At 44.4% G+C, this 13,133-nt stretch overlaps 1 protein-coding gene across 5 annotated transcripts in view; it reads right to left on the reverse strand.

Annotated features, from left to right (window-relative positions):
• The window catches only part of cbfa2t3 (CBFA2/RUNX1 partner transcriptional co-repressor 3), a 43,791-nt gene that overhangs the window by 15,939 nt on the left and 14,719 nt on the right, over positions 1–13,133 (reverse strand). For all 5 annotated transcript variants that reach the window (XM_079555321.1, XM_079555319.1, XM_079555318.1 and 2 more), the window contains exons 2-4: positions 3,029–3,184; positions 756–997; positions 583–672 (exon numbers count right to left, since the gene is read on the reverse strand). In XM_079555321.1, the coding sequence (XP_079411447.1) occupies positions 583–672; positions 756–997; positions 3,029–3,184 (488 nt within the window). The remainder of the gene's footprint in view (positions 1–582; positions 673–755; positions 998–3,028; positions 3,185–13,133) is intronic.

Consider the following 13,133-nt stretch of genomic DNA (forward strand, 5'->3'; position numbering starts at 1 on the left):
ATTTTGCTTTCTCAGTAAGCAACTTGTATCATATAAAGCCAGGATCTACAGTTGAAGCATTAGTGGCTCCCTAGAGGCCATAAGCGTCACTGCAGGTGTCGTAGCTTGCTGCGGTTTTTTACTCATTAATTGTTCATGAGAGTAAATGCAACACTGACAGAAAAGACAAAGGGAGAGAGGGATATTGTACATCCAATTACACAATGGAGATATTTTTTTTCACTCAAACTTGGCTGTAAATACTGTTTAAGTGGTGCTAGCCCGCAGTTTGCTTTGCCCATAGTTAGCTTTGCCCGTTCGCCTGTTCGCCTGTTAGCTTCTTCTGATTCTATTTGTGCGTATTGGTGGCTCTGACCTGGAGGCAGTGACGTTGCAATTGAAGTTTTCTGGCCAGAGACACCGGAGAAGATAAAAGACCCCCCAACGCTTGTATTGCCCCAAGAGGGACTACGGAAAGGATTTATTAATGTAAACAAGTTACTTAGTACTGCTTTAAGTAAACTAAAAGTAATAAATAAATCGAAGGTGTGCTTATTTTCTAGAATAGTTTGTGGCAAATGTATACGTTTTGTCATTAATTACCTTCAGGAAGGGAATGACGAAAGGTCTCAGAGGGAAATTTGTGGCCTCGTGAAGTTTAGAGTGAAACTCCTCAATTGTGAGTGTAGAGTTCTGTCACAAGGAAAGAAGTCCGGTATCAGAAAAAAACATCATAGATACATCAACATTAAACTGTTGTCAAAACAGACACTTACCACTAGCCCCAGCACGAGACTACGTACTCTTTCTCCTATCTCTGGTGAAATGTCATTGCCAAACTGTTGCAGCGTGGTTAGGAAGCGTTTGAGTTTGCAGAGCTGCCGGGCTCCACAGGCGGGGGGCAGCTGCTGGTTGGACAGGGACGCGGTGGAGGACATGGCTGGGCCGTTACTAAAGCCGTTTGGGGTCGACGGAGCACCGTTCAGCGAGGTGGGAGAGTGACTGCTCCCGTTCAGCACTGCAAAAGACAAAGACACAGTATATCATTCACTGAAGAGCAATGACGAAGTGTGCATGTGTGTAAGTGATTATGGTGACACTTTTGAATTCTCCCCAATACTGACCAGAAATCAATGTGTAATAAAGTGTTGTGGAAATACACTTTTACATAACATCAGAAACATTTGATAAAGTGAAAAGCTATACTAAGTACGTACTATATCCTATCTAATCTGTGACTTTATACTGTAAGTGTTGTTCAGTAGCCACATGACTGAGCGCTATGAGTGCAGGCCACATCTTCAGCTGTCTCACAAGTGGTACTATCTGCCCTCCCCCCAGGCCCCCTTAGGCACCCGGTATCTCCCAATGTATCACTTTATTTCATGTTGCTGCTCACCCTTGCTCCGTCACTCACTAGTAGGACACAACTATAAGAGGAACTTGTTAAAGAGGTGCCAAAAATAGCCCTTTGGCCTGTGTTACTTTTATTCCAATAGCAGGTGTGCAGCTAAATCGGGCCCCGCACATGTCCACCAGCTGAAAGTAGATTTGCAGCTTTGAGGTTCAGAATAGTCCGAGCCTTCTTGCACATTTATAATCACCGGCATATTATTTTTATTGCCAGCATAAACAAATAATTAAGTCTGAGACATTTTTCGACCTTTGTGCTAGTGTTTTTCAGGTTGTAGTTGTTTAAAGAATAGCCTGCCAAAGATGTCCTCTATCACATAGGCATTTTGGGATGAATTCAAATTTGAGTCGCTATAATCTTAAAAAATGGTAGTCATTGTAATGAAATGGATAGAGTTGCCTTTGTAAGAGAAGCTGGTGCCTGTAATGAAATGACATGATTTCATTACAGCAGCATATGCAAGCACTTGCATAGAGCATGGCATCCAGACTATAATTGTGTTACTGCTCCAGCTTTTTCCAAACGCAGTCAACCACAATACGCCTCTGTGGAGTGTAACGCTATACTTTGTCATTGAAAAGAGGACTATAGTTTTGCAGTTCGGTTATGGTCTAGTGCTCTTGCGGTCTCTCTCTGTCATATTCTAATCTGAGGCCGCAGCGCCTGCACACATATGGACTAACCCATGTGATCCCGGCGGGCCGCACTTGTGTTCTGGTTTTAGATATGGAGGTGCAAGGAGAGAGCTTCGGCTGCTGACCGCCCGCCACAACAGGTGAAACAACACGGCCTGTCATTGCTATATAGGGAAGAAAGTAGGCTGTGCACATCACACACACACACACACACAAATCTAGTTCAACCATGCAACACAACCAGCTGGTAAACAACACACACACACATACGCCAAAGCATACACAATGGCACAGCCGCGTCCACATGCACAGCGTAACACTTGTCCAGTCAGAAAAGACATTTAGAGTGGCCAAAGACACCATAGGTTCATTCTGAAACATTTTATGCGAGGAAAACAACACCTTTATGTTTGTGTATAACTGACCTTTTCAATTTAGTTTCAACACCATGGCCTCCAGGTGTAATTGTTTTGTAGGGTTTCTGAGTGGAATCGAAAACCTACCAACAACTCTAAAAACATAGAGGCCTCTGCAATGGTAATTAAAGGCACCAGACTAACCACTGGCTGTCCACTCAAATACGCTCTAATGAAAAGGGTTTTGTTCACATATGAAGCTCCATAATGCTCCTTTATAGAACACACCTGGCACTTATGGACATTTGCTAAACATCTACTGTATACAAACAGAGTCTGTGTTCTAGGCAGCAAAGTGAGATCAACCTGTCCAAGAAATTTTAGCATTTTCTTTTATACCAGAGTGACAAACTCTGTTAGTCCTACAATCAATGGGTTATCATATCAATATGTACTAGCTCATAATGTTTTCTCATACCTGCATAGGGTCAAAGATCTGTCCAAAGACCAAGCCATCCACATGTCATTTACTTTGAATGCTTAATGTCAATGTGTGCAAGACGACAGACGTATAATTAGAAATAATTCATGTCATTGATAATCACTCATACTAAGTATAGGTGTAAATTACGGGTTGCTCTTACTTGATTTACTGGTGGTGGGGGTGAATGAAGCGTTGCGGTTGGTTGCTTGGCTGACAGCCGGAGGAGGAGGAGGCATCGTGGGCGGGGTGGACCTGGGCTGGGTTTTCACATCTGCAGGTGAATCGGGCATTGTTCCAACCTTCTGCACTCTGCTTCCTGCAAAAATAATAAACATCAGATGAAACCATGCTTTCCAAAAAGATGCAGCTGGTTAGAGTGAACGCGGATTTTTAAACCTGGCAGTTTCTGATCCTGTCCATAAGTCTTCATAAAAGAAGCAAAACAAATGGTTACAGGGAGTGGACATGAGCCCGAACTTGTATTGTGTCTTGTTGGAGATTCATGGTCTGGGAGAGATACAGTAACACCTGCTCACTCGCTCAGCTGCTGCCTGCCCCCCTCCTTATCACCCTCTCGCTCTCCTTCACACACACAACACTGAGCTCCATGCAGCTCTGACATCCCAATCAGTGCCCCTCCGCAGTATAACCTCCACCAGTCTCTAAAGCCTCCCCAGCCCCACGCACGCTGCACCTCCGCCTGTCCCCTCTTGTCCTCAGGTCAGACAGGCAGTTTGACAGCCAGTGACAAGTGCAGCTGGATCTGCTGCTGTCCATCACTGTGGACCAGAGCCCAGTCCTGCTACCAGAGGCCCAGAGTCTGTGCCCTGCCAGACGCCCCGCCTGGACCAAACAAGGCAAGACCCACAAATGAGGGGTGAAGGTGCTCGGTGTTACAGCAAGAAAGCGCACACAGGGCAGGTGCAGTTAATAATGCATATGGGCAGTAACAAGTTCCATTTATTATTTCTACTTTATTAATCCGGTTTTAGGGAATCCTGACATTTTTCCCCCCCACAAGCCTGCCCCATCTTTTGTATTAAGTGATTTTAATATTTTCTACCAAACTTCTGAGGCATATCATTTGTAAAAGGATATCATATATATCCCAGTCGTTCTCAAACAGCTGAACAGGTGTCACTCAGGCGTCTCTGCAGATTTATAAAGAGTGTAAAACAGTGAGAGTAAATACTACGCTGACATAAAAGAAAAAGGGAGAGAGGGATATTGTACATCCAATTACGCAATGGAGATCATTTTTATCACTCAAACTTGGCTGTAAATACTGTTTAAGGGGCGCTAGCCCGCAGTTAGCTTTGCCCGTTAGCCTGTTAGCTTCTTCTTCGTGATTCCATTAGTGTGTATTGGTGCCTCCGACCCGGTGCAGGGAAAGGTGAAATTGTGGTTTTCTGGCCAGAGACACCAGGGGGAGATGAAAGACCCCTAATCATCCCATTAACACTTGTATTGCCCCCAGAGGGACTACCAAAAGTATTTATTAAGGTAAATAATATCAATAATATCAATATGTTTTAGTCCTCTTTTGCGGTTCATTCTTCTGTTGCTCAATTCTTTTTGTGAAAAGTTGGACTCATCTATTATTTTAAACCAATACTTAAACAATATAACCATGAAGTTATTCCTCACCAATACCTTTACAAAAGCTTTTTGAATATTGCATTTTTGCTTTACTGACCATACCTTTTAGGAGACACTTCAGTATTATACATCAGTATTACATGGAGTAATAGAGCCCACCTCTGTGTGCTGTCCCCTATATTGACAGTACATAAACAGCTGTGTTATTATACAGGGGAGTGTGTGAGAGGTGAGTGTCTGCATGTTTACTGTCTCTCTGTGTCCGCGCAGCTGCTGGAACCAGATCTGTCTGTAATGTAAACCTGAGATCTGAGGTGTGATGGCTTCTGCAGCTTGTGCGAAGATCGTTTTTGAATATGTGCGCTGTGCATATGTGACATAGCAATGTAAAGGAACCAGTTTAATTCAGGGGGGAAGCATAGGGAACACTGAACAAACATTCACAATCATTTACAACTTCTATCAGTTGTTCATCAAATAAACATCAAAGCCACGCCAGAAACACAAGCAAAGTACATAAACGTCTCACCAGAAAAGGCACCTGACAAAAAAAAAAGCAATTTGTTTTTTCAACAAATGGTGTCAAACCAAGATACCTAAAAATACCCAAACAAAAATATTGTACCTTTATTTTTCATCAATTGTTTTTAGAGTTTCTGGTAGGTTTTCGCTGCTGACAGACCTTCTCACCAGAAAACCCAACAAAAACAACACACATTTATTTGAGGCTGTTTTTGCAAATAATGTGTAAATGTCAGTCAGATTAGACGATCTCAGCGATCGTGACTTTTCGGAATATGGATATTGCGTCACCTAATATTACGATAACTGTAATTTGGCGATATATTGTATGTGCAACCCTATATTATAATATAACCTTGCAAATCTTAATAACCTGCTGCTCTTGTTGTCATAAGCTCATAGAGAAGAGTTTAACACCTGCTGCAGTCTGTATTTAAAGAGTGGCACTATACGCACAGAAGCCACTGAGGGCCAATGACACAGTTGATCCTGAAGAAGATGTCGGGCATGCCTCTGTTTGTCTCATACCACAAAAACACCAGGTTGTAGATAAAAACAGATGCTTGGGGTGGTATAAATAGAAACCTAAACACTGAGTGTTCTGCAGAGTTGGTATAGGCTGAAGTGGCCATAAACACCAGGAAATCTCTTTCACAGCCTGTAATATTGGCCTTTAAAACACACCAAATAATGCTATGTCCGCTGGTGAATGCACCAGTCTGCTATTAGTTGCACTGGAACCATAGCATCTGCAGTTGACTGTATATTTAAAGCCATCCATAGATTGAAAAAGAAACAATTGTATATTGGTGAGAACACCTAAAACAGTGAGTGGGCTCCTCTCTCCTGAGAGCTGACTCGTAACTTTCTGGGGGTTGGACATCCCCAGCTCGTCTCCATGGAGATATTGCTGCTGAGCTTTGACTACAGTATAGCCATTAGGGATGTATATGGTCCTCCTCTTCTTAATGCTTTACTTTGATAATCAATTGAAAAAAATTGCATTATCATTCAGCTCATTTGTATCGCTGGCATGTGCTTTGTATTTTGAGTTTGGCATATTGCAGTGTGGCTTTAAGTGATGCTATAGACGTAGGAAAGAAAGGCCCTCCCAGTCTGTCTGCTCCTATCGTGGGATTATGGACAGCTGTTTAATCTGACCAGCTACAGGCACAGGGCACCTCATACAAGCCATGGTGATTTCACTTTTAATACATTAGGAAGTCTGCTAGGTCTGCAATCCCATCTGTGGCCATCTGTGCCATCACGGTCTGCGCTGAAGGACAAAACACTCATGCCAAAAGAAAAAGAGGGAGGCAAGATCAGAAGTTAAGGCATATAGGGCTGGACCGGGGCACCCTGGAAGAACTGTTTAATTAAAGGCTTGAGCTTAAGACATATAACACTAACCAAACATTTAAGTGCAAGTGACGTGTTTACATATTTTGAAATGATTAATTTGTCTGAAAGGGAATGCCAGAGATAATTGTATTAAGAACAGTGTTCAAAAAGTGATTTGCTTATGGCACTTTCATGCAGTATAGTGATAGTTGTTAAAGTCACACGTGTACATTGTATTAACAATGGGGAGCCTAACCTGTCATGGCCAATATTTTATTTGATTTCATTTTTTCTGCCGTTGCCAACACCATTATCTGAAATGTGGGGTTCTGTTTAAAACATTAATTGTGAATATGTTTGCCAAGAATCTACAATCTACAAGGGTTAATACCCACCATATGCACATGTAAAAGTGCATAAAACATGAAAGAAAATGGCATAATCAGTTGAGATATTGATGCAAGATCAAATCACCATTGATGCAAGATCAAATCACCAAGCCACACAACAGATCCGTCATCTCTGCTACAATCTGCCCAGCTCTCCGAACAGCTGTACGTCTGCACATTTGACGTAATCAGGACTAAAAGATTGCTCACCAAAGAAACTGTCTGCAGTCTGAGCTGTAAAAAATGTTTTTTCTCCTGCACTCCCTTTGTGCCATGATGAAATGAGATGAAAAACAATTCCCTGTCAGACGAGCCAGACCATAGATCACGCACTACAACTGCATCCATACAGCAGAGTGGGTTCAGAATGACTTATTTAAATCATTTTGGGCCTTATTGTATCGATATTATGAAAAATAAAACTTTAAGTCAATCTCAATTTTTTCAGAGGCTTTTCAAGAAGTATGGAAGATTTTAATTGCTGAAGCTGAATTGGAAAGCATTGATCCACTGAGGTTGATCCACCTTAATGATAAAGGAAAACTGTGCATCAGTTACCAAATAGTCGACTTTTGATGGATAGGTTGACAAGCATTTAAGTATCATGTTGCACTGGCATATCTCTCACTGTGTTGCATGCGCTAAAATGCAGCTGCAACCTATTAGCTTCACCTAACCGCTGCTGAATAGTCCCTTAAATCCCTGCTGCCTATTCCCCGTCAGTAGTCCGCAGAGAGCCTCCACAGTGACCACAGAGCGCTCCTCTGTCTCCCTCTCTCACATCCTCCCTCTCTCTCACTGTAATTCCCCCAGTCTCCAGGAATGCTGTTGTTTTTAATTTCTCCCAGATGCTCTGGCTGGCTGCCCGGCCGCCTGCCTTCCCACATCTGTTCCCTATCAGGCCGCTGAGGAGTCCACACAAACAGCGCCGCAGCCTCTGCCCCCCCCCCCCCCCCCCCCCCCCCCCCCCCCCCCGCCTCCCCAGCCCCCCCACCAGGACTTCATATCAAAACATGGGAATTGTAGCCCATGTGCAGTGGACCTAAAACACAGAGCTACAGCGACCTATACAGCCCCCTCTGCTCTTTCACACCAGCCGACCAAATCCCATTAAAACTCCCAATCTGCTGACAGTTAGCAGCACCGGACCAATAACATGCCTTGTGAACACCTAGGGGCAATCCGCAGTGAGCGCTCCTCTTTCAGTATGTTTTTATATTCTTGTTATCGGTGGGACTCAGCGCTACATCGCACATCAGATGTAAGGCTGTTAGCACGCAGGATGTCTCAGCAGACACGTCCCAGACTCACTTCATCTTGAGCTGATTCGGAGTTCAGAGGCTCACAGCTTGCACTAATGACAAAGTAGGAGACAATACGCAGAGCATCATGGGCAAGCTCGCAGAAAAGACAGCAACGTATGTAGTGTGTATGTGTATTGAAGAATGCATATGCACGAGTTGAAGGTCATTTTTCCCAGGCTTTGCAGACTTATTTTACATATAATGCAAATCTGACTGAACAAACAGCAGTGATTGACAAAGGGGAGGGCTGTTTTTTTTTTTAATCTGCAACAAGAAAAGTCACCTTTGATCGCATTGTTATGGGTGACAAACTTTGATGTCGAGAAGGTTTAAAAATGGCACGATTCAGTGAAAAGAGCCCACGGAACCGGAGGACATGCATTTGAGGACAGTTAGATTAAAGAGAGTTTATCCAGGGCCAGAGGTGCTAAGGGTAGAAGAGCTGTGTTTCTCTTCCTCTGAGCGGCAGGGATCCTGTCATAGCGCGCTTATATCTGTGAAAGCTGTTATTGATGTAATTGTATTGAAGTTCTCGCGACCATCTGTTCTCCGTTGGGAGGGCCTGGCTCTTCTCGTCGGCAGTGAAGTGGTTATGTGCGGCGTATCACTGCCGCCAATGTGCTCACACAGAAAAAACTTCCTTTTCAGATTTTCCCAACGGCTGCTAATAAAATCCAGATGCTAGACTGGAGCTGTTTTCTGCCTCTTCCTCTTTCTACTCCTCCCTCACTCTGTCTCTCCAGCTCCAGCTCCCTGTCCTGCCCACCCCCTGCCCCACATTCTCTTACATTGCTAATCATTTATTTTCAGGCTTTCATCTACCTCTCCTTCCCTTCCCTTCCCTTCACAGCCCATCCATCCTCGTCTGGGTCTTTCGTTCTAGCCACTAACCCAGAACCATTCCTAAATAAAGGAAAGTATTTGTGACATTCAGCTGAGGCAGGCGGTGCCAAGAACAACTCCCGGGACGGCAAACACATCTGGACTGTGTTAGACCTGCAGTGGGTATGGGACTAGCGCTATATGTTTATAAACATCTTAATATATATAACTCATACAAAGTCTCGATCTGTTTCACACAACCACCACAGCATTGTCTTTTCATTTAAAAACAACACTCTCAGGTCTCTATGACACTGTTTTGTATGCCACACCTGCAGCCGCACATGTTACAAATGCTGTTAAGCCGCATGTCTAATGTGAAGTGCATTACAGTGCATGGGTATGGGCCTGTGTGTGTGGCTCTGGGGTCTCTGTGTGAGAGGAGTTGAACACCTGAACATCAATAACTGTCATGCGGGCCACCTGGGACCCCACAGCCAGCCTGCTCCATGGGCACACAGCCATCACCAGCACAGCTGCCACTGTGAGAGAGAGGTACGGGGGAGGGAGGAGGAGACGAGAAGGAGAAGAGCGAGGCAGCTACATAAGGAAGTGACTTGTACATCTGGGAACAGCGAGACACAAAGAAACACTGTGCTACCACTCACTTTGTTTCCTCTTATCTGCGTCTAATTCTTACTGATGCTGCAACTCCCAGTCGTCAAAATCCTCTTTTCAAAATCTGGATTCAGTCGCTATATCAATTGTTGTTACATGTAATCGAAATTTGATTAATGAGTTACCGTGATATATGGCAGTGCATTCATCATTTGGTATTTACCACATGTGTAGTATGGAAACACAAACCTCATTTGAAGCATATTTAGTTGATTTCCTCACAATAACAAAACACTTGTAAACTCTGAATAAATGCTTTCAAAGCTCATCCTCCTCAGATATCATATTTATGTGCACTCGCTGGCATAAATGTGCTGATGTGAACACCTGCAGCCTCACCCAGTACCAATTAGCTCATCAGGCTTTTAATTACTCTGTTAATTGCATACAGGCGGCATGAAGGGCAGCCTGGGAATAGGGCAAAGGGAGCCTCCTGAGGACCCAGCCTGACAAGCCTGTCAAACAGAGAGGATCAGCCACAACATGAACACTCCAGAGGCTGCAAGAGGAAGAAATGTGCTGAAATCTTTATGAACAATAATAATACATCTCCTCTCTACTTGTCAGCATTGTACATCATCCAAAAACTGTGGTGATGAGAGATATTGGAGAAGGTTTTAAAAGGCAACAATATTAGAATAGGATAAAGAGAGCTATCCACACAGCTGTGCTACATCTGGATTACTTCATATTGGTCACAGACAGGGGCTGGGGTATCGCTTCAAGACCATGAGACGGAGAGAGGAACAAGCGTGGGAATCTCCCACTGTAAGTCTGGGGCATGTATTGTATTTGTGGGAGAATTAGTCTGCACAGAGTGACCTGTCTGCCAAAGAGCTCGGCCATAACACAAACATCTTAAACTGGACACACACATAGAAAGCTCAGAGATATGGGAACACACAGCCCCCCTTCTCCCCCCTGCAGATGTATAATATAAGATGAGCGCCTGGCCCACCCTCAGATGGAGCAGATGTCCTGCCACTCAGTCTCATCAGGACACTGTGTGAGGAGGTGTATCCAGGAAACAGTGTCCAGGCTCTCTTCCTGTGCGACAGGTGCGCGATGGAGGCCTGACAGCTGCTGTCCTGCTCTCACTCCTCACTGTATTCTTCTCTTCTGCTTCTCCTCTGCAGCCAGCTGCAGCACAGCTCTGTTTGCTCTGACGTCACCACTCTGCCTACTGATTTATGGAGAACAAAAGACATAGATTTGACCCTGGCAACACACATGGAGACATATGTGACCACACAACACCAACTGAGGCATCACAACACTTTTCAGCAGAAACCCCAATTCAAAGCATATGTAAACATGTCTGAATATGCTTGCCTTCCTCTACTGCTTTGAGGACTGTAAAAAAGGAACATGGAGCTGTCAGTGAGATGGGAAAACAAATAGCAGATTAGTCACTCCATGTCATGTATTTCATTTGATTCGCTGTTAAATGTCTCTTCTGTCACTATGAGCTGTCAGCACCGACACAAGGGCTTGTAGCCTAAACTGCTCCCAGTCTGCCAGTCTTCTCATAGCTCTTCATTTGGCCCGCAGGCAGGGCAACAATAGCTCCTGACATTAGCCAGGCATGGGCCGGGTGTTGTGTGTTATCCTGCAGGACTTTCGCACACACAGCGGACCAGTGGGAACGCACAAGGAGGAGGGGGAACATTCATGTGACAGGTTCAAGAGAAGCTCTGACAGTTTCTGCATTTAGCCTACAGCCTGCTCATGCTGGAGGCTGCCGAAATAAATACCACTTACTCCTCTGGGATACAAGCCGACTACGGGACGCCGCCACAAAAACAGAGCAGCCAGTCAACTAAGAGGAGTGACAACAGTGCCAATAACCGCGTGAGCTGGTGGCAAATTAACATGACCTGACTGCCAGGAAATAACGAAGTCAAATGAAAGTTGCACATAATAAACTTTCTGCTTGGATTAGAATTCAATTTGAAAGAATTTCCCCACTACCATTTCAAAGAAGACACTTCCTCTCTTTTGGCACTGTTGTTTTCAATGTTATGTTTGAATGTTATGGATCTCGGACCAGCAAATATTGAATACTTAAGCAACTAAACTTTCCCAAAGTCTACGCACAATATAGTTTTTAAATGTTGAAATACTCCTAAATCTCTGTTGAATTTGAAATCTTTTTAAGTCTTTAGTCATGCATGTATCCTTTACCGGTGACTGTGCAGCACTTGGAAACCCGTAGAGCCCATCTTCCTCTGTGATAACCGCAAATGTCAGGGCTTATTACTTAAAGAGGTCTCTCTGAAGTGTGCATTAAAGCCTGAGTGTGCATAATCCCCACCTTCCCAAAGCCCTCAGTGCTTTTTAGTGTAATAACCCCGCTCCTCAAAGTGACCACTGCTCTCTGGACATGTCGGGAAATCTCAGCCCGGGACGATAACACAGGCTTTTTTCACTTGTCAAATGTACACTTTAGACAAGCGGGCGGCGGGACATATCTCTGCGTGAGCCCTAGCAGTGTGCGTGTGTGTGTGTGTGTGTGTGTGTGTGTGTGTGTGTGTTTGTGTGTGTTTGTGTGTGTGTGTTTGTGTGTGTGTGTGGAAAAGAGGAAGGAAGGCTGGTGCCGAGATTAAGGTCTGTACAACTAACTGGTAACACAACAGCAGCTTCCCATTTGAAGAGACGGAACCATCTGTGTGGCACGGGATCTGTTTCCAGGAGATAACAGCTTTTTAATTTCACAAATACTGTACAGAGTCGTGGAAGCAAAAGGGAAAGGCGGGTGGGGGGGAATGGGGGGGTGATATGCCGCCTTTCCCAGCCTCTGCCTACTGTACAGAGAGACACATGGAGACTTCGGAAACAGCGCCTTAATAACTCCAGTGTGCGCTCTCCTTAGCGCTTGTTTACCCGCCGCCTGTGATAAAGGCACCGCGCTAAAGGAAAGGGAGGGATTCATTATATCAGGTAGCAGTTGCGATATGAACTTCCCATTTATACTGCGTCTGTGCGGCGGTTGATTAAAACAGGGCTCGGTGCTACTGTAGATTAGCCCAGCTGTTTCCTGTGTCTGTCTCTGATCTGTAGACGCTTCCTACTGGGATGTTTCACATGAAGCGCAGGGGCAGTAGGTGCAAGGAGAGAGGGGGGACGGGACAATGAAGAGAAGAAGGGGTCAGAAGAGGGGCAAAGGTCAGCCAATGGGTGAGGAAGTGAAAAGTAGGAAGTAGAACAGAGGGTGACATTGGCACAAGATGAGGAAGGGAGGAGGAGGAAGTGTTTTCTTGTGTTTGGCTGAAACTGTCAATAACATGGACGGTAAATGTCAAAAAATATACGCATTATGTTTTGATTCCTTTCATGTTTATCGGTGCGTACACCACCTTAGGTTACAGGGCAATTACCGGCTGGTCTATTTGAACAAAGATATAGTTGTTATTTGAAAAGCAACAACTAGTTTTAATCAGTATTGTTGAATATGAGGACTGAACAAGTACTAAACCAGGATCAAAGTCAGGTATAAACAATAGCAAACTCCATCTTAAACCAACCTGTTCATCTTTCAACTACCCCAGAGCCGCTAGAACAATGCTAGAGAGCCTCATTTGGCTCTAAAACCATAAGTTGTAAATGCCAG

The sequence above is a fragment of the Gobius niger genome, assembly GCF_951799975.1.
Source record: "Gobius niger genome assembly, chromosome: 4".
Classification (NCBI taxonomy): domain Eukaryota; kingdom Metazoa; phylum Chordata; class Actinopteri; order Gobiiformes; family Gobiidae; genus Gobius; species Gobius niger.